The sequence below is a fragment of the Trichechus manatus genome, unplaced genomic scaffold (assembly GCF_000243295.1).
Source record: "Trichechus manatus latirostris isolate Lorelei unplaced genomic scaffold, TriManLat1.0 scaffold00035, whole genome shotgun sequence".
NCBI classification, from domain to species: domain Eukaryota; kingdom Metazoa; phylum Chordata; class Mammalia; order Sirenia; family Trichechidae; genus Trichechus; species Trichechus manatus.
The window spans coordinates 2,769,072-2,795,783 of record NW_004443971.1 but is presented as its reverse complement, the minus strand read 5'-3'; the positions used below and the strand labels follow the sequence as shown (position 1 = coordinate 2,795,783).

General features: G+C 41.6%; 1 protein-coding gene across 2 annotated transcripts in view; it reads right to left on the bottom strand.

Moving 5' to 3' along the window:
* Window positions 1-26,712, bottom strand: part of KCNH1 (potassium voltage-gated channel subfamily H member 1) — a 636,098-nt gene that overhangs the window by 115,733 nt on the left and 493,653 nt on the right. For both annotated transcript variants that reach the window (XM_004375180.2, XM_004375179.2), the window contains exon 10: window positions 17,940-18,136. In XM_004375180.2, the coding sequence (XP_004375237.1) occupies window positions 17,940-18,136 (197 nt within the window). The remainder of the gene's footprint in view (window positions 1-17,939; window positions 18,137-26,712) is intronic.

The following is a 26,712-nucleotide window of genomic DNA, read 5'->3' as shown; positions in this document are numbered from 1 at the left end:
AGAGAGGCTGAAAACATTCCCCTTGAGAACAGGAACAAGACAAGGTTGCCCTTTATCTCCACTCTTATTTAACATTGTGCTGGAAGTTCTAGCTATAGCAATAAGGCAAGAAAAAGAAATAAAGGGCATCCAAATTGGTAATGAAGAAGTTAAACTGTCCCTGTTTGTGGATGATATGGTATTATACGTAGAAAACCCTAAAGAATCCATGAGAGATCTACTGAAAATAATTGAAAGATACAGCAGAATAGCAGGATACAAGATAAACATACAAAAATCGGTTGGATTCCTATACACCAATAAAGAGAACAATAAAAAGGAAATCAGGAAAACAATACCATTTATAATAGCCCCTAAAAAACAAAATACTTAGGAATAAATATAACGAGGGAAGTGAAAGACTTATACAATGAAAACTACAAAACACTACTGCAGGAAACCCAAAGAGATCTACAAAAGTGGAAAAACATACCCTGCTCATGGATAGGTAGACTCAACATTGTGAAAATGACAATTCTACCCAAAGCAATTTACAAATGCCATGCAGTTCTCATCCAATACCAATAACATTCTTTAAAGAGATGAAAAAACTAATCATTAACTTTACACGGAAAGGGAGGAAGCCCCGGATAAGTAAAGCATTATTGAAGAAGAAGAAGAATAAAGTAGGAGGACTCGCACAATCTGACCTCAAAACCTACTATACAGCTATGGTAGTCAAAACAGCCTGGTACTGGTACAACAACAGATACATTGAACAGTGGAACAGAATTGAGAACCCAGATGTAAATCCAACCACCTACGGTCACCTGATCTTCGACAAGCGCCCAAAGTCCATCAAATGGGGAACAGACAGTCTTTTTAACAAATGGTGCTGGCAAAACTGGATGTCCATTTGCAAAAAAATGAAACAGGACAATACTTCACATCATACACAAAAATTAATTCAAAATGGATCAAAGGCCTAAATATAAAGCCAAAAACTATAAAGTTCATAGAAGAAAAAAATAGGATCAACATGAAATGTCCTAATGCACGGCATTAACAGGATACAAACCATACCAACAACACACAAAGTCCAGAAGATAAGCTAGATAACCGGGATCTTCTAAAAAGTAAACACTTGTACTCATCAAAAGACTTCACCAAAAGAGTAAAAAGAGAACCTACAGACTGGGAAAAAATTTTTTTTGACATTACTAGTCGGACAAAGGTCTAATCTCTAAAATCTGCAAGAAAATCCAACACCTCTACAACAAAAAGACAAATAATCCAATTAAAAAATGGGCAAAGGAAATGAACAGACATTTCACCAAAGAAGACATTCAAGCTGCCAAAAGACACGAGGAAATGCTCACGATCACTAGCCATTAGAGAAATGCAAATCAAAACCACAATGAGATACCATCTCACCCCTGGCATTACTGGTAGGAATCAAAAACACTGGAAATAAAATTTTGGAGAGGCCATGGGGAGATCGGAACTCTTATGCACTGCTGGTGGGAATGCATAATGATGCAACCATTTGGAAAATGATATGGCGCTTCCTTAGAAAGCTAGAAATAGAAATACGATATGATCCAGCAATCCCACTCCTAGGAATATACCCTAGAGAAATAACAGCAGTCAAACGAATAGACACATGAAAACCATGTTCATTGCAGCATTGTTCACAATAGCAAAAAGGTGGAAACAACCTAAGTGCCTATCAACAGATGAATGGATAAACTATGATACATACACACAATGGAGTATTATGCAGTGATAAAGAACAATGATGAACCTGAGAAGCATCTTATAACATGGATGAAACTGGAGGACATTATGCTGAGTGAAATAAGTCAATCACAAAAGGACAAATATTGTATGAGACCTCTACCGTTAAAATTCATGAAGAAGTTTACACACAAAAAGAAAAATTCTTTGTTGGTTACGAGGGATGGGAGGCGTGGAGGGGGAACTAAAAAGAAAATAGAGAAGTGGCAACTTTGGTGAAGGGTAAGAAAGTACACAATTCTGGGGAAGCCAGCACAACTTGTACAAGGAAAGGTCATGGAAGATCCATAGACACATCCGAACTCCCTGAGGGACTGAAGTGCTGGGCGGAGGGCTGTGGGGACCATGGTCTCTGGGAACATCTTACTCTACTGGCATAACACAGTTTATAAAGACAATGTTCTGCATTCTACCTTGGTGAGTAGTGTCTGGGATCTTAGAAGTCTGTGAGCGGCCATCTAAGATACTCCTCTGGTCTCACCCCTTCGGGAGCAATGTAGAATGAAGAAAACAAGATACAAAGAAAAGATCAGTGCAAAGGACTAATGGACCACAGCTACTATGGTCTCCACCAGACTGAGTCCAGTAGAGCTAGATGGCGCCTGGCTACCACTGTCTGCTCTGACCGGGATCACAACAGAGGGTCATGGACAGAGCTGAAGAAGGATGTAGAACAAAATTCTAACACACACAAAAAAAGACCAGATTTACTGGCCTGACAGAGACTGGAGAAACCCCGAGAGTATGCCCCCAGACACCCTTTTTGCTCAGTGGTGAAGTCACTCCCAAGGTTCACTGTTCAGCTGGGGATTGGACAGCCCCATAAAAGAAAATGGGACTAATGAGGCACAGTAGTCCAGGGACAAGGACTAGAAAGCAGGAGGAGACAGGAAAGCTGGTAATATGGAACTCAAGGCTGAGAAGGGACAGTTTTGACATGTTATGGAGTTGGTAACCATCATTATAGGGCAATATTCGTACTGTTAAATGAGAAACTATTTGTTCTGTAACTTTCACTTAAAGTACGAGGAAAAAAAAGATCTATGTGAGATCAAAGTGACAACAGAAACTCAAAAGGCTTGATGGGCAGCCTAGAGGACAGTGAGTTGAAGATAATGGTGATGGAATAATTTGGAAAAAGATAGTGAGAATAGCAGCACATCTGGAAGAACGTAATTGATGTCACTGAATTGTACGTGTAGAAATGTTTGAAATGGTGTTTCTTTGGCTATGTATATTTTAACCAAAAAAAAAAAAAAAGTTCCTCCAAGGTCGAGAAGGGAGAGTGTTGACATGTAGTCAGGTTGTTAACCAACGTCATAAAACAATATGTGTACTGACTGTTTAATGAGAAACTGTTATGTAAACTTTCATCTAAAGCAGAATAAAAAAAATTAAACACTTATGCTCATCAAAAGACTTCACAAACAGAGTAAAAGGTTAACATACAGACTGGGGAAAAATTTCTGGCTAGGACATACCTGACAAATGTGTAATCTCTAAAACCTACAAAATATTTCAACACCTCAACGATAAAAAGACAAATACTCCAATGAAAAAATGGGCGAGGGATATGAACAGACACTTCACTAAAAAAGACATTCAAGCAGCTAACAGATACATGAAGAAATGCTAGCAATCATTAGCCATTAGAGAAATGCAAATCAAAACTACAATGAGATACCATCTCATCCAGCCAATACTGGAACTAATCAAAAAAATAGAAAATAATAATTGTTGGAGAGGTTGCAGGGAGATTGGAACTGGTATGCAATGCTAGTGGGAATGTAAAATGGTACTACCACTATGGAGAATGATATGGTGCTTCCTTCAAAAACTAGACATTGAAATACCATACGATCCAGCAATCCCACTCCTAGGAATATATCCTAGAAAAATAAGAGCAGTCACACGAACAGACATATACACACCCATGTTCACTGCAGTATTATTTACAGCAGCAAGAATATGGAAACAACCTAAGTGCCCATCAACAGAAGAATGGATAAGCAAACTATGTTACATACACACAGTGGAATACTATGCAACGATAAAGAACAGTGATGAATTCGTGAAACATCTTACAACATGGATGAATCTGGAGGGCATTATGCTGAGTGAAATGAGTCAATCACAAAAGGACAAATATTGTATGAGACCACTATTATAAAAACTCATGAAAAGGTTTACACGTAGAAAAGAAAAACAATCTTTGATGGTTTACATGGGTGGGGAGGGATGGGGAAAGGAAATCACTAACTAGATAGTAGACAAGTGCCAACTTTGGTGAAGGGAAAGACAACACAAATATAGGGGAGGTCAGCACAACTTGACCAAGGCAAAGTCATAGAATCTTCCTAGATACATCCAAACATTTCGAGGGACCCAGTTGCTAAGAGGTTAGGGCTGGGGACCTTTGTCTCAGGAGACATCTAGGTCAACTGGCATAACATAGTTCATAAAGAAAATGTTCTACACCCTACTTTGGTGAGTAACGTCTGGGGTTTTAATAGCTTTCAAGCAGTCATCTAAGATACATCTACTGGTCCCATCCCATCTGGAGCAAAGGACAATGAAGAAAACCAAAGACACAAGGAAAATATTAGCCCAAAGTACTAAAGGAGCGCATGAACTACAGCTTCCACCAGCCTGAACCAAGAAGAACTAGATGGTGCCTGGCTACCACCACCGACCAGTCTGACAGGGATCACAATAGAGAGTCCCAAACAAAGTGAGAGAAAAATGTAGAACAAAATTCAAATTTACAGAAAAAGACCAGACTTACTGGTCTGACAGAGATTGGAGGAACCTCCAAGACTATGGCCCCTGGACACCCTGCTAACTCGGAACTGAGCCACTCCTGAAGCCCACTTTTCAGACAAAAATTAGGTCTATAAAACAAACAATAACACACTTGAGGAACATGCTTCTTAGTTTATTCAAATATATGAGACCAAATGCACAACTATGGCCTAAAAGCAAGATGAGAAGGCAGGAAGGGACAGGAAAACTGGAAAAATGAACACAGGGAACCGGGGATGGAAAGGGGGAGAGTGCTGTCACATTGCGGGGATTGCAACCAATGTCACGAAATAATTTGTGTATAAATTTTTGAATGAGAAACTAATTCGTGCTGTAAACTGTCACCTAAAGCACAATAAAAAGTTTTAAAAAGGCAAAAAAAAATTGTCATTGTGCTCTTCTATAACATTCTTAAGTTCCTCTATTGCTTTGTCTGTGTGTTCCTTGGCTTGTTCTGAATTTTTGCCTGATCTCCTTCCTGATATCTTGAAGAGTTCTGTATATTAATCTTTTGTATTCTACCTCCGGTAATTCCAAGAAGTTCCCTTCCTCCAGAAAATTTCTTGATTCTTTGTTTTAGGAGCTTGCTGAAGCCGTCATGGTCTGCCTCTTTATGTGATTTGATATTGACTGTTGTATAAGTTATTATATTTATTTATTTTATGTTTGCTTACTGTGTCCTAGCTTCTTGTTTTGTTTTGTTTTGATTTGATATGCCCAAATAGGCTGCTCGTGTGAGCTAGTTTGATTATTGGCACCTTTGAAGCTCTAACATCCTGTCACGGTGGTGAGATCTGTTACTAGGTATGTGAGCTCAGGAGTCCATTTACTTTTCTTGTAGGTGTCCAGGTGTTGGTCACCATGTGTGCGGTGCAGGCTCTCACCTACAATCCTAGACAGGGGGGGTGATTGGAGTAGGCACAGGTATCTGGCTGCAGTAGGGGGTCACGTGCTGAGCAACGTAGGGGGCTGATGGCTGCCCCTGTGTTTCTGGGAGGAAAGAGTGTCCCTGTTCCCTAAAATACGTAGCTGGGTGGGTTTTGCAGCCAGACTATGAGCACCCAATGCTGTTGACTGTAAGGACTGGGAGGCACAACTTATTCTTGGACCCCTGTCGCAGGTGGCTAGGTGGCATGGGTGGAGCCACCAGTCCTCAGGCCCCTGATGTGGGTAGGAGAGGACCCTGCTTAATGGGCAGAGCAGTGTTAAATGTCAAAAACCTGCCACACCACCATATAGCTGATGCAGTTGAAGTTAGGCTTCAGGTACATTCCTTGTTGTATTGAGTTAATGAGGGCATATGCTGTTGAAATGGGCCCACACAGGTCTATGCAGGGGTGAAAGGCATTCAAAGTCTGTGGACCCCTTATGCCTACGCCTAGGCAAAGGAGCTGTGCCTGCCCTGAGTTTCTGGCTTAGCGGAGCTGGCAGATTATTTTTTCCCTGTTTGTTAATTTGTTCCCTTTCCAAGGGTGGGAGAATGGCTCAGGGTGCCAGCCTGGGACCCAGTGCAGAGCAGGGAGGAGGCAGGTAAATGGGAGAGAGGTTCTTCCTGAACCAGGTGTTTTTTGATCCACTTGAATGGATTAGATTTATGTACTTATTTTTTGCCGAGTGAGTGCCGCTCTTTGCTGGTTCTAGAGGCTTGAGTAGACTATCCGCTGCTGGGTCGCTACTGATGTGGAAAACACCACTGCTTTCTGCACCGTGCATGCCAGCCGAACAGGGCTGCAGATTGCCAGTTCCTGCCGGGTCAGGTCTGGCAACTCCTTGCTGATTCCTAACCATCTCTCCCTCCCTCTGCCATTCCATCCAATTCCTCAACTTTGCCTTTGATGTTCAGGGCTACTAGACTGTCATATATAATCGATTCACTTGTTTTTTCAGGTCTTTGTTGTAAGAGAGACCACAGGAAACATCTGACTACTCTGCCATCTTGGCCCTGCCTATGAATAACTTTTCTGAGAATGAAGAAATTAAAGGAAAAGAAGTAGTGATAAAGAGGAATTACTATTTATAAGTAACAGTACAAAAAACATTACTAAGGATTCTGTATGATCTAGCATGGGAGGAGGTCCATGGCAGGGGTGGGGAGTGACACCATGAGTTACTGCACTGGGTGACACCAACCCTAGTGACACCACTGCTTTCTCTCCCCAAACTGAATGATGGAAAATCATGTGAGTTTTCATAATGGCATCCTACAAAACTGTTTCCTGTGTTTTTCTCATTCAACAAAACAAAGCCACATAGAAGATGCTTAATAAAAATCAGTGGAATTACTAAAAAGAAAGAAAACAATTTGTGCTAGCCATTTAGACTCACCCAGCTGCTCTTGTATAATCAGTCTGCATAGGGATGCAAACGGTACTGTGGAAAGAGTACTGGATTAGAAGCCAGGAAACCTGGGTGTGGTCCCAACTCTGCCACTAACTAGCCATGTGACCATGGGCAAGTTGCTTTGCTTCCCTGTGTCTCTCTCTTCTTTGCTGTAAAACAAGAGTTTTGAGGAACACTTATCTCACAAGTTGTTTCTCAAAAAAAGGAAATATTGTATACTATGTCCCTCATACACACATCCCTGCCATCTCCCTTGGAGACTGACAATGTACATTTGGTAATAAAGGTTATGAAAAGTTCTGCACTGTGAAACTTATTTAATATTTGTTTACCCAACTTTTTAAAAATTATTTTTCCATGAGGCGCTTTTTTGGGGGGTGTCATGGATTGAATTATGTCCCCCCACAAATATGTGTCAATTTGGCTGGGTCATGATTCCCAGTATTGTATGATTGTGTACCATTTTGTAACCTGATGTGATTTCCTTATGTGTTGTAAACTCTGTCACTATGATGTAATAAGATGGATCAGCGGCAGTTATACTGATGAGGTATACAAGATTGGATAGTGTCTTAAGCCAATCTCTTCTGATATATAAAAGGGAGAAGCGAGCAGAGACACATGGGAACCTCATACCACCCAGAAAGCAGTGCTGGGAGCAGAGTGCATCCTTTGGACCCCAGGTTCCTGCGCAGAGAAGCTCCCAGACCAAGGGAAGACTGCTGCATCACAAGGACCTTCCTCCAGAGCCGACAGAGAATAAAAAGTCTTCCCCTGGAGCTGATACCCTGAATTCAGACTTGTAGCCTACTGGACTGTGAGAGAATGGACTTCTCTTTGTTGAGGTCATCCACTTGTGGTGTTTCTGTTATAGCAGCACTAGATGACTAAGACAGAGGGGGAATAGTACCTGTTATCATCCATCAGATAAAGTGTTCCACCTTTGCAAAATGCTGCCTATCCGATCCTTCTCATATCCCCTACCCTCACTTGGAGATCCACAGCGGCATTAAAGTATTAGGGGTTCTGACAAGTCTTGCACTGTGGAACCCATTTAATTTTTGTTTAGCCCAGCATTTCTCAAATTTACTTGGCCCCCAAGCAACTTTTTGAATTATATATACAATAATTTATTGCAAGATACCTATTAACATCTGTGGGGTTTACAATTAAGTTTACCCAAAGAATTTGGTCTTTGTTCTTGGTTCCTGAGAGAGAACCTATACCGTCTTGAAATTTCCCCAGTAATTGAAGGGTCTTTGATGAGGCCTCCAGACCACATCTGGGAGTTTATGCTGATGAGGTGATTCTTGGGTGGGGAGTGGCCATGCCAGAAAGACCCACCACAGCCTCAGGGGAAGGGGGCTTACTCAGTCAACCATGCCTACCTAATGAGGCCCCAACAAAGACTGTGGACTTGAAGCTTCATAGGCTTCTTGGTTGGTGAAAGACATCGATGCATTTGGGAGGGTACCATATCGCTTTTTGGGACATAGAAGGTCCGTGTTAGGAGACCTCCCAGACCTTACCCTACGTGTCTCTTCATTGGTACCCTTTTTTTTGTGATAAAAAATGTAATAATTAAGTATAGCACTGTTTTGATTTCTGTTCACCAGATTCACTGATGAACCACCCCAGTTTTCTGGTGCTACTTAAGGGGCCCAGGCATGGATTTAAGAATCATCTGTTCGGGAGATTTCTAGATGTTAAAATTCAGCCCCTACTCCCCTTTTAAAACTGTTGGCACCTGATGGGTCTCTGAGTTCCCAGAAAATTTAAGTATTAAGTTTGATGATGCTGCTGATCATTGTCATCCTCCTCACCATCAATAACAATGATGATAGCAAAACCATACATGGATAATTAGGTTCAAAGAACCCTTTTAAGGTATTATTATTGCCCCTGTTTTATACATGAATAAATTGGGTTCCAGAGATGTTAGGTAACTGGCCCAAGGTCACAGAGTAGAGCCAGCATTTGAAACCAAGTACTCAGAATCTGCCCTGGTGGTGCAGCGGTTAAGTTCTCAGCTGCTAACCAAAATGTTGGCGGTTTGAACCCACCAGCCACTCTTCAGGAGAAAAATGTGGCAGTCTGCTTCCATAAAAATTACAGCTTTGGAAACCTTATGGGGCAGTTCTACTCTGTGCTATAGGGTCTCTACGAGTCACAATTGATTCTAAGGCACACAACTCTTGACTCTAGAGTCCATATTTTTAATCATACTCTTTATTGCCTTCACATGATCATTCAATGAGCTAAACTATTATGGTTCCTGTTCTCTTACTTGGCTCTACTGCCCACATTCCTACAGATGATGGAAGGGAACTAACACAACTATGCACCTACTACAAATAAAGCACTGTGCTTGGTGCTTTGTCTTCTTTTCCCACAACGATCCTTTGGGATACACAGTTTGAAGTCAAGTTGTTGTTAGGTGTTGTTGAGTCAGTTCTGAGTCATAGTGACCTTATGTACAACAGAACAAAACACTGCCTGGTCCCGCACCACTCTCACAATCGTTGATATGCTTGAGCCCACCGTTGCAAACACTGTGTCAATCCATCCTGTTGAGGGTCTTCCCCTCTTTTGCTGACCCTTTATTTTACCAAGCATGATGTCCTTCTCCAGGGACTGGTCCTTCCTTATAAAATGTCCAAAGTACATGAGATGAAGTCTTGCAGTCTTGCCATCTTCACTTCTAAGGAGCATTCTGGCTGTACTTCTTCCAAGACAGATTTGTTTGTTCTTCTGGCAGTTCACGGTATATTCAGTATTCTTTGCAAACATTGTAATTCAAAGGCATCAATTCTTCTTTGGTCTTCTTTATTCATTGCCCAGTTTTCCCATGTGTATGAGGCAATTGAAAATACCATGGCGTGAGTCAGGTGCACCTTAGTCCTCAAAGCGATCTCTGCTTTTTAACACTGTAAAGAGGCCTCTTGCAGCAGATCTGCCCTGTGCAACAATGTCATTTGATTTCTTGACTGCTGCTTCTTTGGGAAACCTTGGTGGCATAATGGTTAAGAGCTATGTCTGCTAACCAAAATGTCGGCAGTTCAAATCCACCCAGCGCTCCTTGAAAACTCAATGGGGCGGTTCTACTCTGTCCTATAGGGTTGCTATAAGTCAGAACTGACTCAGTGACAACGGGTTTGATTTTTGGTTTTTTTGGCTTCCATGGGTGTTGATTGTGGATTCAAGTAAAATGAAATCCTTGACAACTTCAATATTTTCTCTGTTTATCATGATGTTGTTTACAATAAAGTAATAGAGAAGAGTAATAATGGAGTAACTTGTTCAATACCCTCTAGCTGGTAAGTCTTAGAACCTAGATGTGAAGATCTAGCTTCAAAGCCCATGTTCATTCCAGAACTTTATTGCTTCCTTGGAAATGGTAAGATACAACCTGACGAACAGCAGTTTACTCTGATTCATACATAACGAAGCATGGAGCATTTTTATTATCTTCCACCTCCAGGATCTAGATGGAGTTCTTTGCTGGGGGTACCTGCGAAGACCCTTAAGCATCCATGGAATGCCACACAGGTCCCCAACATCACACCATGATCCTCTTGAGGAAAAAGTGACTTGACTTTGATTTATATTTTGTTGTTCTAAAAGAATTATGTTCATGTCACTCACATCATCTGTCCCCTTCTCCCAGCCCTAATTACAAAACCCTGATTCTATTATCTTCATGGCTTGACAGTCTAATAGATTATTTTAATTTCACAGAAGTCCTCAGTATGCAGGGATGACAAGAAAAATATGGGCTACATACAGATCGTTTTAAAAACCTAGGCTGTGATGATTAAATGGCGAAGTAGATGACATTTATAGGCACCTAGATTTACAGTCTTTCTTTCCATGTTACCAACTTTCCACAAGAATTTGTCCAGGGAGACAACTGAAAGGCTTTCTAATGGTACTTATGAACAGAGCTCTCTCCAAGACTCAGATGCTTTGATCTTTCTTTTCCAGAATAAAATGCCCTTTGGTTAAAGTGGGCTAGAAATGTACAAACAGTATTCAAGACTGTTCACTGTGGCAAATCAGTTTTAGAAAACAGGTATTATGAGGTCCCTGCTTTGAAAGCACTAGTAATTATAGTTCTAGCTCCCTTCCAAACTCATTAGTTTGGGCCTTATCAAACTAAGAAAAATCTATCCTGGAGCAAATTAATATAAGCCAACATTGTGCAAAACATACTCAAACACACAACAATATTGAATTTAAAAAGAAAACCCCACACACAGAGAATGAGAACCACCCTAAAAATTATATAATGCCAATTACCCCCTGCACTGACTGCTGTTAATTCCCTAATTACTTGTATGCAATACATCATTTAATTGTGGTACATTTCCTCTACTGTCCAAATGATGTGCAAGAGGAGACAATCCCCTAGAACCTGGGAAGTTAAACCTCATCCCAGCTAAGCAGTGTAGAGGCCAAGTGGAAACACTGACTAAAGAAAGGGTCTGGTGAGAAACCAAGGGGAACAAACTATGAACTCAAAATCACCAAGACTGGAGGAACAGGTAAGGGAAGGGTAGTAAGGAGAACAACAACAACAACAAAAAACCAAACCTGTTGCTGTCGAGTTGATTCCAACTCATACAGTGAGGAGGAGAAGGGAATGAATATTTATTGGGCGCTTTCTACAGGAATCAACTGAATATAACTGGTTTTACTGTTTGTTTGTTTTGTTTCCTATAGGTATTATGCCAAGTTTTATTTTTGTTTTAATCTATGAAACAAGGATGGTGAGACTTTGTCTTGCTTACTTTGGACTTGTCATCAGGAAAGATCAATTGCTATAAAATGACGTCATATTTGGCAAAGTGAAAATGAGGAAAACCCTCAATGAGATGGATTGACACAGTAGTTGCTACAATGTACTCAAATATACCGACAATCCTGAACACAAAGCATGACAGGGCAATGTTTAGTCCTGTTATACATGAGTGTCATGGATTGAATTGTGTCCCTCAAAAATTGTGTCAACTTGGCTGGGTCATGACTCCCACCATTTTGTCATCTGATGTGATTTTCTTATGTGTTGTAAATCCTATCACCATGGTGTTAATGAGATGTATTAGGGGCAGTTATATTGATGAGATCTACAAGATTAGATAGTGTCTTAAACCCATCTCTTTTGAGATATAAAAGAAGTGAGCAGAGAGACATGGGGGACCTCGTACCACCAAGAAAGGAGTGCCCGGAGCAGAGTGCATCCTTTGGATCCAAGCTTCCTGTGCTGAGAAGCTTCGAGATCAGGGAAGATTAATGACAAAGACCTTCCTCCAGAGTTGACAGAGAGAGAAAGCCTTCCCCTGGAGCTGACGCCCTGAATTTGGACTTTTAGCCTACTACACTGTGAGAGAATAAATTTCTTTTTTTTAAACCCATCCGCTTGTGGTATTTCTGTTATAGCAGTCCTAGATAATTAAGACAATGAATCAGAACTGACTTAATGGCAACTAACAATAACATCAACCACAATCTGCTCAATGAACTACTTAGAAAGAACTTTTATTAGCCTCTTTTTGCATATGAGAAAACTGAGGCTTAGGATAGTTCGGTAACTTGTCCAAGGGCACACAGCTAGTCAATAGTCAAACAAGAATTCAAACCTAGGTCATTAGCCCCAAAGTTGACGTTCTTTCTAATAAGTTACTAATATCAAGACCACGTTGGCCAGCTGCCTAAACAAGGTGAAAAGTGTCCTGCCTCCCAGCACACCCGGCAATGTACTGTGTACCTGTCACTATGAGGAGAAAACTTCATCTCCCAACCTAGGGTATTACTGCAATTTTACTGTACAAGTTTCTGGGGGCACTGGGGTAGTGAAGACCGTTGGAGATACCAGGAGACTACCCATGTCACCCCTCAAAAGTCAACAGATTGGGAGAAAGCAGAAGCCAAAGAATGCTAACGTGGAAGAAGCTGAGAGCCATAGCTAAGGAGGCCTACACAGGACAGGATGATGCTTAGCAGGAGGAGCACACACAGGGTTTGGATTCTGCCATTTATTAGCTGGGTGACCTTGGAAAAGTGATTCACTTCTCTATAGGGTCCTAGTTTATTCCTTTGAGAAACAGAAATAACACTGTAATGTCATGAAGTGGTTCTGTGGATTTAATACACTGACGTATAACACACGTTGACATTGTGACCTAGCTTGCAAGATATCTAGAGTTGGTAATAATTTTAATAATAAGGCTCTGATTGCAGATAAAAGACTCAGAACCTGGAAGGAAATGCCCTTCAATCCAGGCACCAAAGAGAGCCAAGGGTTTGGGATGAGGCAGGCTCCACTTCCCCGTCTTTTCATGAATAACCATAAGTCATCTTGTGATGGTTAAGATTGCATGTCAACTTGGCTAGACCATTATTCTCAGTGTTTTAGTAGTTGTATAATGTTATGATCATCCCCATGATGGAATCTGCTGAGTGGCACTGGCGGAGGCGGGGCCTGTGGCAGCTCACCGCCCTCTCAGTTTCATCTCTCTGCCTTTTCCCAGTTACCTTCTGCCTACTCGCCTTGCCAAGGTTTTTGGCTTGTTCCAGACTCAGCAGCTGCCTCTTGTTGTCTCACCTCCGGTTCGTGGGACTTGAGCTAGCAGCTTACCTGTTGATCTCGGAATTCGTCGAACTTCTCAGCCTGCAAGCAAGAGTCTGGTTCCCCGACCTGCTGACCTTGGATTCACCAGCCCCTGCAGCTACCTGAACTGTGAGAGGCCTCTACCCTGATCTGTGGACTTGGGACATTTTATCCTCTACAATTGCATGAGCTATTTCCTCGATATAAATCTCTCTCTATATATATTTATACGCTTTACTGGTTTTGCTTCTCTAGAGAACCCAGCCTAAGACACATCTCTCCCTCAGAAGAAACAAGGGCACTGTGCTTTCCTCTTGGCAAAACCCCAACTCGCTGGTGACTGACCTACAATGTCAGAATAGCTCAGTTTTTCCCTCCATGAATGGAACTAGCCCAAAGAGTGGGCGAGTGCTGATCTCTCCACCAGCAAGAGCTAAAGGGACAGTGAGGTCAGCACTGGGTTCCATTTTATGGAGCAACTGAGTGGGGCCTTCTTTGCAGCAAGAAGTACAGAGAAAAACCCTGGGATAACATCCAGCCCCCAGAACATTCTGCAGCACAGGCACTCTGTGTGAGCAAAGGCAGAGGAACCTGCTTTCTTTTTACTTTTCAAAAGACACAAGATAATACATAGAAGTGTCACTCATGTGAACAAGACAACACTTACCCACAACTTGACTGAACACTTACTATGTCCTAGGGCCTGTGTGCAACAGTTTTACATGTATTATTTAATCTTCACAACTATTCTACAGGATAGAAACTTTCATCATCCCCATTTTACAGACGAGGAAGCACAGGTTTAACAAACTTTTATAACTTGCCCGGAACTATAGAGGCACAAAGTGGCAAAGGCAGGATCCAGACCTATGTCATGTCTGGCTCAAAGCACACAGGCAGGAGAAGTCAAAGTCAAAATGCTAGATTGGTCTCCAGGTTATGTCTCCTTCATGAGGGTGCCTATAACCTTGCTTTGGAGGGACTGGAAGAAAGCAAAAGGTCCTTCCCTGAGTTGTGCCCCAAGAACAGTGCTGAAAGCTGAGTGGTTCTTGTATACCTGGGTTTAGGGATAAAGAGATGAGGCTTAGAATACAGAGGCCAGAGCAGGCCATGAAGCTGTGAGAAGCAAGAAGGGACCAGCTCATTTTCTATCTTCAACTCTTCCATTAACAACCTAGCTCTGCGACTTTTCTTTAAAATGATGTATTTATAAAATGAAGGTGGTGGGGATATGCAGGAGGGACTGGCTGGCCATTGAGGAACCTTTCAGCTCAGAGTTTTTGCTGTACTTTGGAGGAGGTCTGCAAGATCAAACTACCCCCAAACAGATGTCGAAGGCACTATGTTCTCAGGAATCTATGCAAATAACACACTTGATTTTGCCAAGATCAAAACAGTCACAAGAATCCTCTTCATTTTGCTAGGAAAAGAAAATAGCTACAAGAATAATTCATGCATGTAATGATCCTCTCTTCTATGCCCTATGTAACTATGAATTGATTCTCAGAAGGACATAATGAGAAACTACAATGGCAAAACCAAAGTGACAAGCCTCCTTTTTCCAAAAAGGGAATGCAACCTCTTTACACAAAGGATCTCTCCAAAATTCCTTTGGATCCATACCAGACTCATAGGCACTTTGGATTGGGAGGAATTTCAAGGTCAACAATCTGACTGTCTCCATTTGATGTTTAAGTCCCCTGTACAATGTTTCTGAGCATGAGTATCTAGGGAATGCCTAAATACCCTTAGAAGAAGAAACTGGATACCACTCAAAGCAGCCTATTTCATTCTTTGGGCAGTTCTGATCTTTTCAAGGGTCTTCCTTTTTGCAAATGCAAAATATGTCTGTCCAAAACTTTGGTTCTTCTTCTGCTCCTTGTGGCCATAAAGACCAGACCTAACTCTCCTCCTCCCAACAGCTCTTCTAAGATGTGGCCCTGTGTCTTCTCTCCTCCAGAATCATCAATCACCTGTACTTATACAAACAATCTGACCACTAAGCGTTTTTGTTGTTGTTCTTGTTTCTTTTAAGACAAATTTACTTGATCCACAATTATCCCAGGATGATTGATTACTCCTGCAAATAACCCAAACTGCATATTTTTTTCAACCTATATTATCAGCAACACTGAAAGCTGATTATAATCAACTTGCTTTCATAGGAAAAAAACAAATAGACTTTAAGAGAATCCACTTCACTAGAAGTATCACCAGCAAGCATTCCATGTTCCCAGCCAACAGATAAACAAAGGAAAACAGTAAACACTCAATTCTCAACCCCTGCCCATTTCCCACCGGAATTTATGTGACAAGGTTTCAAAACACAGAACCATAAAAATCATCTAGCCACAACTTCACAGTTTATGATGGGGAAACTGAGGTCCAGAGATCCCATCTCTTTCTCCTTGTCACCCTCAAATATTTATTAATTCCTAATAGGTGCCTGCACTGGGTTAGGCATTGGTGATACCAAGGTGCTAAGCTCCTGCCCTCACAGGTCTCTGAGCAGAGAATCACAAATCAATGAAATAAAGGGATTTTAAACGAGTGGAAGCATATTGTTGGGATAGCTTACTGACAGGAGTCTGAAACCTTCCACAGGACTTAGAAGACAAAAAGCTCTCTCTTTTCTACATGTTTTTGCTCAAACTTCCCATCCAACTACACCATCTACCCCTTCTCTTTTCTTGACAAACTCATCCTTTACAATCCAGCTCAGGGATCACCCCCCTGACTTTCTCCCCTGGCTTTCCCTTCAGCTGCCCTCCCCCTTTATGCTCCCACAATACCTTGCATAAATCACAATCATTGTACTTAGCATTGTTTTTGTTGTTAGTTGCTGTCAAGTCAATTCCAACTCATGGCGACCATGTATGTGCAGAGTAGAACTGCTCTACAGGGTTTTCAAGGCTGTGATCTTTTGGAAGCCGCTTGCCAGGTCTGTCTTCCAAGGCTCCTTTGGCTGGGTTTGAATCACCAACCTTTCAGCTAGTAGTCAAGTGCTTAACTTTTTGTGTCACCCAGGGACTCCGTAGTTAGCATAATGCAATTATCTTCATGTGTTCATCTTCTCTATTAGACTTCAGTTTCCTGAAGATAAAGAACTAAGTAATATTCATTTTGGATCTCTAATCTAGTTGAGTTGGCAGTGTACTAGGTTTGATTAATGGGTGAATGAACAAATAAACATATCAGCAGAGTCTTAAGGGTTAACAGGATTTTGTCACACAGGAAGAAGAGGAGAAAATCCTAAGCTGAGGAAGGAGCATGTACAGAGACACAGTGCTCTGAAAAGGTGGGTTTTGCATGAAGAACTATGTGGAGTTCAACATAACCAGAGTGTGACGCTCATGGAAGGGGTGGGTATGGGAAGAATGGTTGAAGTTGCACCTTTAGAGTTAAGATTGGGCCGGATGTGAAAACTCACATAAAACATGCTGAAATGTACAAAATTTATCCTGTAGTCATGGTGCAGGCAAAAAATCTTTCCAGTGGGAAGTAACATGATCTGATTAGTTTTTTAGAAAGTCCCTTGAGTAGACATAAGCAGGAAGAACTGCAGTGAGGACAGACACAAGGCAGAAATGTTAACAGAGACAAGGCACTAAAAAAACAGGAACAGATTGGGGGAAAGATTGTGAGCCCATTTTTGGAAAGACTGCTAAGATAATCCTTCCAAATGATTCCTCTAGGTCCAGAGCTGCCTTGTTACTGATTTAACCAAAAGAAATGATGAAGTGCAAGCAAGTAATTAATGGAAACCTAAAGAGTACAAGACAAGTATTTTAATCCTCACAGAGACAGGCAGAGCAATTCTCATGATTTGAGGGGGAAAGAAACAATTTCAGATGAGAAATCTGGTTCTTAAACTACTAATCACTTTCTCAACCAGTGAAGCTGGCAGTTGTATACAAAATATTCTCTAGGCAATCAGATTCCAAGTCTTTCTTATTTTCTGGACCCAACTAAATAATTTTCACACCTTTAAAAAATGATTATTACCAGCTTAATAATGGCTTCGTACCATTCAACAGGTCTCAGTCACTAGAAGAATTCCATTTACATTAATTAAAAGGCCCCATTGAGCCTTTTTAATTACTAACAACCTTATGTTTTACTCATCTTTTCAAAATACTGAAAGGTCTAGATATTGCTAGGAAAAACACCCATAGACACACACATGAACAAATCCTTTCTGCATCAAAATTAATCCATCTTTTAACCTATCAACATCCCTCTCTCTTCCATTTTATAGCAAAAGCTTTGAAGACCAAGCAATGAACAGAACCTCCATAGAACCAACTGCTTCACTGAAATAAACAGCTAAAGGACTTTCCTGACTTGAGATATCACTGTAAGGGCACAGGGACAGCTCTTTGTACAGACGAAATGGAAACAGTCGGCTCACCCTCTTCCTCAAGTTGTAGGTGAGAATGAGGTTCCGGGAGAAGGAGTGGGAGAAGGCCGTGTAGAACTCCAGCACTTTCTGCAGGGCATCCCGTTTGATCACATGCAGGTCACAGTAGGTCAAGGCCCTAACGTTGGCACAGGACTGGGCAAGGGTGGCTTCCTTCCAGAACACATCTCCAAACACATCTCCTTTCCCTAAAGAGAGAAATTTATCATGAGGAAAGTGTCAGCCAGAAGGGGTCTGGTCACCCAGGCCAGCTTCCCTCTGCTTTCCAGAATTGCCATCCATCATCATTCTGCAGTTTGAGCTCAGAAAAGGCAAATATGGCTTTAATTTGAACCTTAATAACATGTGATTTAAGGAACCTTAAAATAACACATAATACATTTCACAGTTTAATCAATGGCCTTGAGATCATTAATGTCCCCTCCTCAGATAGCTATCTTGATTATTCTATCTAAAACAGGACTCACCTGTTATTCTTTATCACACCCGCTTTTTTCAATAACATTAATAATAATCTGCAATTACATTATTTGTTTATTGTCTGTCTTCCAACAGGACAGCTCACATGTCTTATCCCTCCACATAACATAGTAGGAGCTCAATCAAAGTTTGCAGGCAGAAGAGACGTAAGGAAAGAAGGTGTTCTGAGGGTCTACATTAGTGTGACTGAGAGGTGAACATTTAAGCTGTTAGTGGTGAGGGTGTGGACACTTCACTGGGGAACTAAAGAACAGGAGGGGCATCCTCTGTCTGGGATGATCTACATGGAAGAAGTCAGGCAAGTGTAAGTCCATCCCCTCCCATACTGTGTCTACTGCCTTAACATTTGCATTTGTATGGTGCTTCCTTCCTCATCCCTCTCTTCCGTATCTCCTTCCCATAATCTTCTGGCCTTCGGCAAATGCCCAACTGGTGGTATAAAAATATGAGCCCCACAAAAATGGCATCTCCAGGATGCTCTATCACTAGCTGTCTTAGGCTGGGTACTCTAGAGAAGCAAAACCAGTAAAGTGCATAATAATATATGTATAGAGAGACTTATTTCAAGGAAATGGCTCATGTGGTTATAGAGGCTGGAACATCCCAAGTCCATGGGTCAGGCTCTAGACTTCTGATTCACACAGCCACAGAGGCAAGAGAACCCTTGGCAGACTGGCAGGTCAGACAGCAGAGTTCTTACAGGCTGCAAACACCGATGAATCCCAAGATAGGCAGGCAAGGCAACAGGTAAACTGCTAGCTTAAGTCCCAAGAACCAGAGGTCAGATGAACAGAAGGCAGCTACAGGATCCAGAGCAAGCAAAAGCCTGTGAGCTGTGCCAGAAAGTCCACCTATATTGGATGCAAGCCACACCCCCAAGGAAACTCCCTTTCAAATGATTGGAGGTACTATCATGGAGGTGATCACATCATATAAAATCTTATCATGGAAGTGATCACATCACCATAAGACTGCCAAACTACAACATAACTGCCAAACCATTAAGAATCATGACCAAGCCAAGTTGACACACAACCTTCACCGTCACTGTCCATCCCTTGTCAACTTGGAACCTGTACACATCTCCTTAAACCATGCATAATCTCTGAACAAACAAAATCATAAAGTCATCTTGCGCCTAACATGATAAAACAAATATACATACAACCGAATATGCACTACTCTGTTTATATCTTATATTTTGTAAGTGGAGAAAACAAAAATATTTGATGCACATATACAAGGCAGAAATACTCATAACAATTACAGTCCTCGTTTCTGCAACTGGTCGTGTGGTCATAACTGATATTCAGAACTACCTTCTTCCACCATCCATTCCATATTCCCTTTGCCCTCAGCAAGCACCTCAGCTGGTCATGGTTCTTTGCCTGGTGGGGTAAACCAAACCTTCAGTCCTGAAGTGTCTTGGCCATTAGTAGTCATGTTGGAATTGTGTTCCTTTACTTTTCCATTGACTTTAGTCACAGGGCATGGTAGTACTAAGAGACACCCTAAGGGGTCTCCTGCATTCAAGATATACTCTTCTTTACCTCCATTATGTAATATCAGTCTGATTTCCTCTTGGTAATCAGGATCAGTCACAACAGCCAGTAGGGTAACTCCCTTCTTTGCCTGTTGATTCAGGGGCATAAGGACCCTGAAGTTGCCAGGTGGCATTCTTAACTTTCAGTTCAATGGAATCAGTGGTGTGTCTCCAGGTGGGAGCATTCCTCCCTTTGGAATTAAGACCTCTAGACCTGCAGAGCAAAAGATCAGGGGTACAGGAAGAAAAAATTTTTTGAGTGGGTCACCGGGGTACTAGTGAGTGATGCCACTCTCATTTCCACTTTCTGATTCCTGGACCCATGAATCCTGGCTATGGGAGAAGCAGCAGCATATATTGGACACTAGTTTAGAGAATATACGACTTCCTGAAGAACATTACCCCAACTTTGCAAGGTATTGTCACCAGGCTGGAGCAATAATTGTGTCTTTACAAGGCCATTCCATCCTTCTATCAAGTCAGCTGCTCCAGGATGATAGGGAACCCGGTAAGACCAGTGAATTCCATAAGCATAGGCCCATTGCCGCACTTCATTTGCTGTGAAGTGAGTCCCTTGATCCGAGGTGTTGCTCTGTGGGATACCACGACAGTCGATAAGGCATTCTGTAAATCCATGGATGGTAGTTTTGGCAGAAGCATTGCATGCAGGGAAGGAAAATCCATATCCAGAGTAAGTGTCCATTTCAGTAAGAACAAAACGCTGCCCTTTCCATGATGGAAGCAGTCCAGTGTAATCAACCTGCCACCAGCTTGCTGGCTGATCACCTTGAGGAACAGTGCCATATCGGGGACTCAGTGTTGGTCTCTGCTGCTGGCAGACTGTGCCCTCAGCCATGGCTGTAGCCAAGTCAGCTCTAGTAAGAGGAAGACCATGTTGCTGAGCCCATGCATGATATCCATCCGTGCCACCATGGCCATTTTGTTCATTAGGCCATTGGGCAATGATAAGAGTGGCTGGGGAAAGAGGATGACTGGTTTCCACACAATATCTCATCCTATCCACTTGACTGTTAAAATCTTTCTCTGCAGAGGTGACTTTTTGGTGAGCATTCACATGAGACACAAATATCTTCACTTCTTTGGCTCTTTCAGAGAGGTCTATCCACATACCTCTTCCCCATACTTCCTTGTCTCCAATTTTCCAAATCATGTTCCTTCCAAGTCCCTGACCATCCAGTCGAACATCGGCCACAGCCCATGAATGGGACATCTGCCTATTTCTCCTCCCAAGCAAAGTGAACAGCCACGTGCAATGCTTGAAGTTCTCCCCATTGGGAGGATTTCCCTTCACCACTGTCCTTAAGGGAGGTCCTAGAAAGGGGCTATAGTGCTGCCACTGTCCATTTTCCAGCGGTGCTTGCACATCAAGTAGAACCATCTGTAAACCAGTCATGAGTTTTCTGTTCCTCAGTCAATAGATCATAAGGAACTCCCCATGAGGCCACAGATGCAGATTGGGAGATGGAAGGTAACATGACAGAAGTGGAGACCGTGGGCATTTGGGCCACTTCCGCATGCAACTTACTTGGGCCTTCAGGTCCTGCTCTGGCCCGATCTCATATATACTACTTCCATTTTAAGATGGAATGCTGCTGCGAAGATCCAACTTTATGGCTCTGTGGGTCAGACAACACCCAGTTCATGATGGGCAGTGCAGGCCACATGATGACTTGGTGGCCCATGGCTAAGCATTCAGTTTATACTAAGGCCCAATAACAAGCAAAAAGCTGTTTCTCAAAAGAAGAGTAGTTATCTGCAGAGGATGCCAGGGCTTTGTTCCAAAATCCTAAGAGTCTGTGCTATGATTCTCCAATAGGGGCCTGCCAAAGACTCCAAACAGCATCTCTATCTGCCACTGACACTTCAAGCACCATAGGATCAGCTGGATCATATGGTCCAAGTGGCAGAGCCACTTGCAGGGCAGCCTGAACCCATTGCAGAGCCTTCTCTTGTTCTGGGCCCCACTCAAAACTAGCAGCTTTTTGAATCACTTGATACATAGGCCAGACTAGCACATCCAAATGAGGGATATGTTGCCTCCAAAATGCAAAGAGGCCCAATAGGTGTTGTGCCTCCTTTTTAGCTGGAGGAATATCTCGACACGCCCCACTCCACAGAACCCCTAAAAATTTCACTGAGGTGGAAGGCACCTGAATTTTTGTCAGATTAATTTCTCATCCTCTAGCACAGAAACATTTTACCAATAAGTTCAGAGTCATTGATACTTCTTCCTTACTAGGTCCAACTAAGATAATTCCATCAGTGTAATGGACCAGTGTGACATCCTGTGGAGGGGAAAGGTGATCAAGTTCCTTAGGAACTAAGTTATGACACAGGGCAGGAGAGCTGATATACCTCTGAGGTAGGACATTGAAAATGTACTGTTGGCCTTGCCAGCTGAAAGCAAACTACTTCTGGTGGTTCTCTGAAACAGGGATGGAGAAAAAGGCATTAGCCAGATCAACAGCTGCATATCAGGTACCAGGAAGTGTGTTAATTTCTCAAGCAATGAAACTACATCTGGAACAGCAGCTGCAAGTGGAGTCACCACCTGGTTAAGTTTACAATAATCCACTATCATTCTCCAAGAGCCATCTTTTTTTTGCACAGGCCAAACAGGTGCATTGAATGGGGGATGTGGTGGGAATCACCACCCCTGCATCCTTCAATTCGTTGATGGTGGTAGTAATCTCTGCCATTCCTCCAGGAATGAGGTATTGTTTTTGGTTTACTATTTTCCTAGATAGGGGCAATTTTAATGGCTTCCACTTGGCTTTTCCTACTATAATAGCCCTTACTCCATTTGTCAGGGATACAGTGTGGGGATTCTGACAGCTGCTGAGTATATCTATTCCAATTATGTATTCTGAAACTGGGGAAATCACTACAGGTTGGGTTCGGCGACCCTCTGGACCTACTGTGGGATGGACATGAGCCAAGACCCCATTAATAACCTGTCCTCCATATGCCCCCACTCTGACTGGTGGGCCACAGTGACATTTTGGGTCTCCTGGAATTAGTATCAGTTCGGAGCCAGTATCCAGTAATCCCTGAAAAGTCTGATTATTTCCTTTTCCCCAGTGAGCAGTCACTCTTGTAAAAGCCTGCAGATCCCTTTGGGGAAGGTTGGAAGAAAGAGTAACAGTATAAATATTTGGCAGTGTAATGAGGTACTTCCTCAAAGGGACTCAGCCTCCCTTCATTCAAGGGGTTGTGGTTCTTAAACTGGCTCAAGTCTGGGAATTGATCGAGGGGCTGTGATTCTCTATGCTGGTGATTTGAGTTAGACTGCTGTCACTAGACCAGAATTATTCTGCTTGTATAGATCAAGTAAACATTTAGTAGATTTTCTATCTATTTCACTCCAAGGGACACCATGGCTAAGTAGCCAACATCATAAATTCATACAAATCAGACTATTCTGATTACTGCTTTGACTCCTCTGTCCATTATGGTAACCACACCCAACTTGTCTTTGTTGACTGATTACTCTCATTTGGCCCTTACATCTACAGGGTCCAATCAGCCCCATTGTAGTTTGGTGTCTTAATTCAGTTAGGGCCGTTCCCACTGTCAAATCTGATTTACATAAGTTAGCAATCACAGCAGTTTTCAAGGATACTGAGGCTCCCTTCAAAGTTTTTTTTTAAATTGTTCTTTAGGTGAAAGTTTACAGCTTAGGTAAATTTGTCATATAAAAATTTATACATGTTTTGTTATGTGACATTAGTTGCAATCCCTACAATGTGACAACACACTCCCCCTTTCCACTCCATGTTTCTTGTGTCCATTCAGCCAGTTCCTGTCCTTTTCTGCCTTCTGATCCTACCTCCTGACAGGAGTCACTCATTTGGTCTCGTGTATCTGGCTGAACTAAGAACACACTCTTCATGAGTATTATTTTATCTTTTGTAGTCTGTCTAACCTTTGTCTGAAGAGTGGGCTTCGGGAATGGTTTTAGTTCTGGGTTAATAGAGTGTCTGGGGGCCATAGTTTCCATGATTCTTCCAGTCTCTTTCAGACGGTTAAGTCTGGTCTTTTTACATGAATTTGAGTTCAGCTCCACACTTCTCTCCTGCTCTGTCCGGGACACTCTGTTGTGTTCCCTGTCAGGGCAGTCATTGATGGTAGCAAGGCACCATTTAGTTCTTCTGGTTTCAGGCTGTTGGAATCTCTGGTTTATGTGGACCTTTAATCTCTTGGGCTAATATTTTCCTTATGTCTTTGGTGTTCTTCATTCTCCTCTGCTACAGGTGGGCTGGGACCAATTGATGCATCTTAGCTTTTAAGACCACAGATGCCAATCACCAAAGTGGGATGCAGAACATTTTCCTAATAAACTTTGTTATACCAATTGACCTAGATGTCCCCCAAAACTATGGTCCCCAGACCCCAGCCCTAGCTACTCTATCTCTCAAAGTGTTTGGTTGTGTTCAGGAACCTTCTTAGCTTTTGCTTTGGTCCAGTTGTGCTGACTTCTCCTGTATTGTGTGTTGTCCTTCCCTTGACCTACGATTAATCTTGTCTGCTATCTAGTTAGTGAATTGCCCTCCCCTGTACCCATCGTCACAACCATCAAAGAATGTTTTCTTCTGTGTTTAAACCTTTTCTTGAGTTCTTATAATAGTGGTCTCATAAAATATTTGTCCTTTTGCGGCTGAGTAATTTTACTCACCATAATGTTTTCCAGATTCATCCATGTTGTGAGATGTTTCCCGGATTCATCATTGTTCTTTATCATTCCTTAGTATTCCTTTGTGTGTACGTACCATAATTTGTTTATCCATTCATCTGTTGATGGGCACCTAGGTTGTTTCCATCTTTCTGCTATTGTGAACAGTGCTGCAGTGAACACGGGTGTGCATATATCTATTCGTGTGACGGCTCTTTTTTCTCTAGGATATATTCCTAGGAGTGGAAATGCTAGATCATATGGTATTTCTATTTCTAGCTTTTTAAGGAAGTGCCATATCATTTAAAAATGGTTGTACCATTTTATATTCCCACGAGCAGTGCATAAGATTTCCAAGCTCCCCAAAGCCTCTTCAACATTTGTTATTTTCTGTTTTTTTTTTTTATTCATGCCAGTAATGTTGGGGTGAGGTGGTATCTCATTGTAGATTTGATTTGCATTTCTGTAATGTCTAGTGATCGAGAGCATTTCCTCATGTGTCTATTAGCCACCTGAATGTCTTCTTTGTTGAAGTATCTGTTCATTTCCTGTACCCATTTTTTAACTGGATTATGTGTCTTTTTGTTGTAGAGGTGTTGGATTTTCCTGTAGATTTTAGAGGTTAGACCTTTGTTGGATTTGTCACAGGGAAAAATTTTCCCAGTCTGTAGGTTCACTTTTACTCTTTTGGTGAAGTCTTTTGATGAGCATAAGTGCTTAATTTTTAGAAAATCCCAGTTATCTAGCTTATCTTCTGGTGTTTCTGTATTGTTAGTCATGGTTTGTATCCTATTTATGCCATGTATTAGGGTCTCAAGTGTTGACCTTAGTTTTTCTTCTATGATCTTTATAGATATTGGTTTTACATTCAGGCCTTTGATCCTTTTTGAATTAGTTTTTGCGTATGACATGAGGTACGGGTCCTGTTTCACTTTTTTTACAGATAGACATCCAGTTTTGCCAGCACCATTTGTTAAAAAGACTGCCTTTTCCCCATTTAATGGACATGGGGTCTTTGTCAGACTTCAGGTGACCATGGATGGATGGATTTACATCTAGGTTGTTGATTCTGTTCCAAAGGTCAAGGTGTCTGTCGTTGTACCAGTACCAGGCTTTTTTGACTACTGTAGCTGTGTTCTGAGTTCAGATGGTGCGAGTCCTCCTACTTTATTCTTTTTCTTCAATAGTGCTTAACTTATTTGGGGCCTCTTTCCTTTCCAAATAAAGTAAATGATAGTTTTTCCATGTTGTTAAAGAATGCTGTTGGTATTTGGATTGAAATTGCATTGTATTTGTACATTGCAGTGGGCAGAATTGACATTTGCACAAGGTCGTGTCTACCTATCCATGAACATGGTATGTTTTCCCATTTATGTAAGTCTCTTTTAGTATCTTGCGGTAGTGTTTTGTAGTTTTTTTTTGTACAGGTCTTTTACATCCCTGGTTAGATTTATTCCTAAGTATTTTGTTTTTTTAGGGGCTATTGTGAATGATATTACTTTCCTGATTTCCTTTTCATAATTCTCTTTATTGATGTATAGGAATCCAAGTGTTTTTTTGTTTTTTTTTTAATGTTTATCTTGTATCCTGTTACTCTGCTGAATCTTTATATTAGCTCCAGTAGTTTTCTTGTGGAGTTTTTTGGGTTTTCTATGTATAGTATTCTATCACATAGCAAATAAGGATAGTTTTACTTCTTTCTTACCAATTTGGATGCCATTTATTTATTTTTCTTGCCTTATTGCTCTAGCTAGGACTTCCAGCCCAATGTTAAATAGAAATGGTGATAACGACATCCTTGTCTTGTTTCTGTTCTCAAGGGGAATGTTTTCAGCCACTCTCCATTAAGAATGATGTTGGCAGTTGGTTTTGTATAGACATCTTTTATTATATTGAGGAATTTTATTCTATACTTATTTTATTGAGAGTTTTTATCAGGAATGGATGTTGGACTTTACCAAATGCCTTTTCTGCATTGATTGAGATGATCATGTGATTCTTTTTTTTGTTTTATTTATGTGGTGGATTATGTTGATTTATTTTCTAAT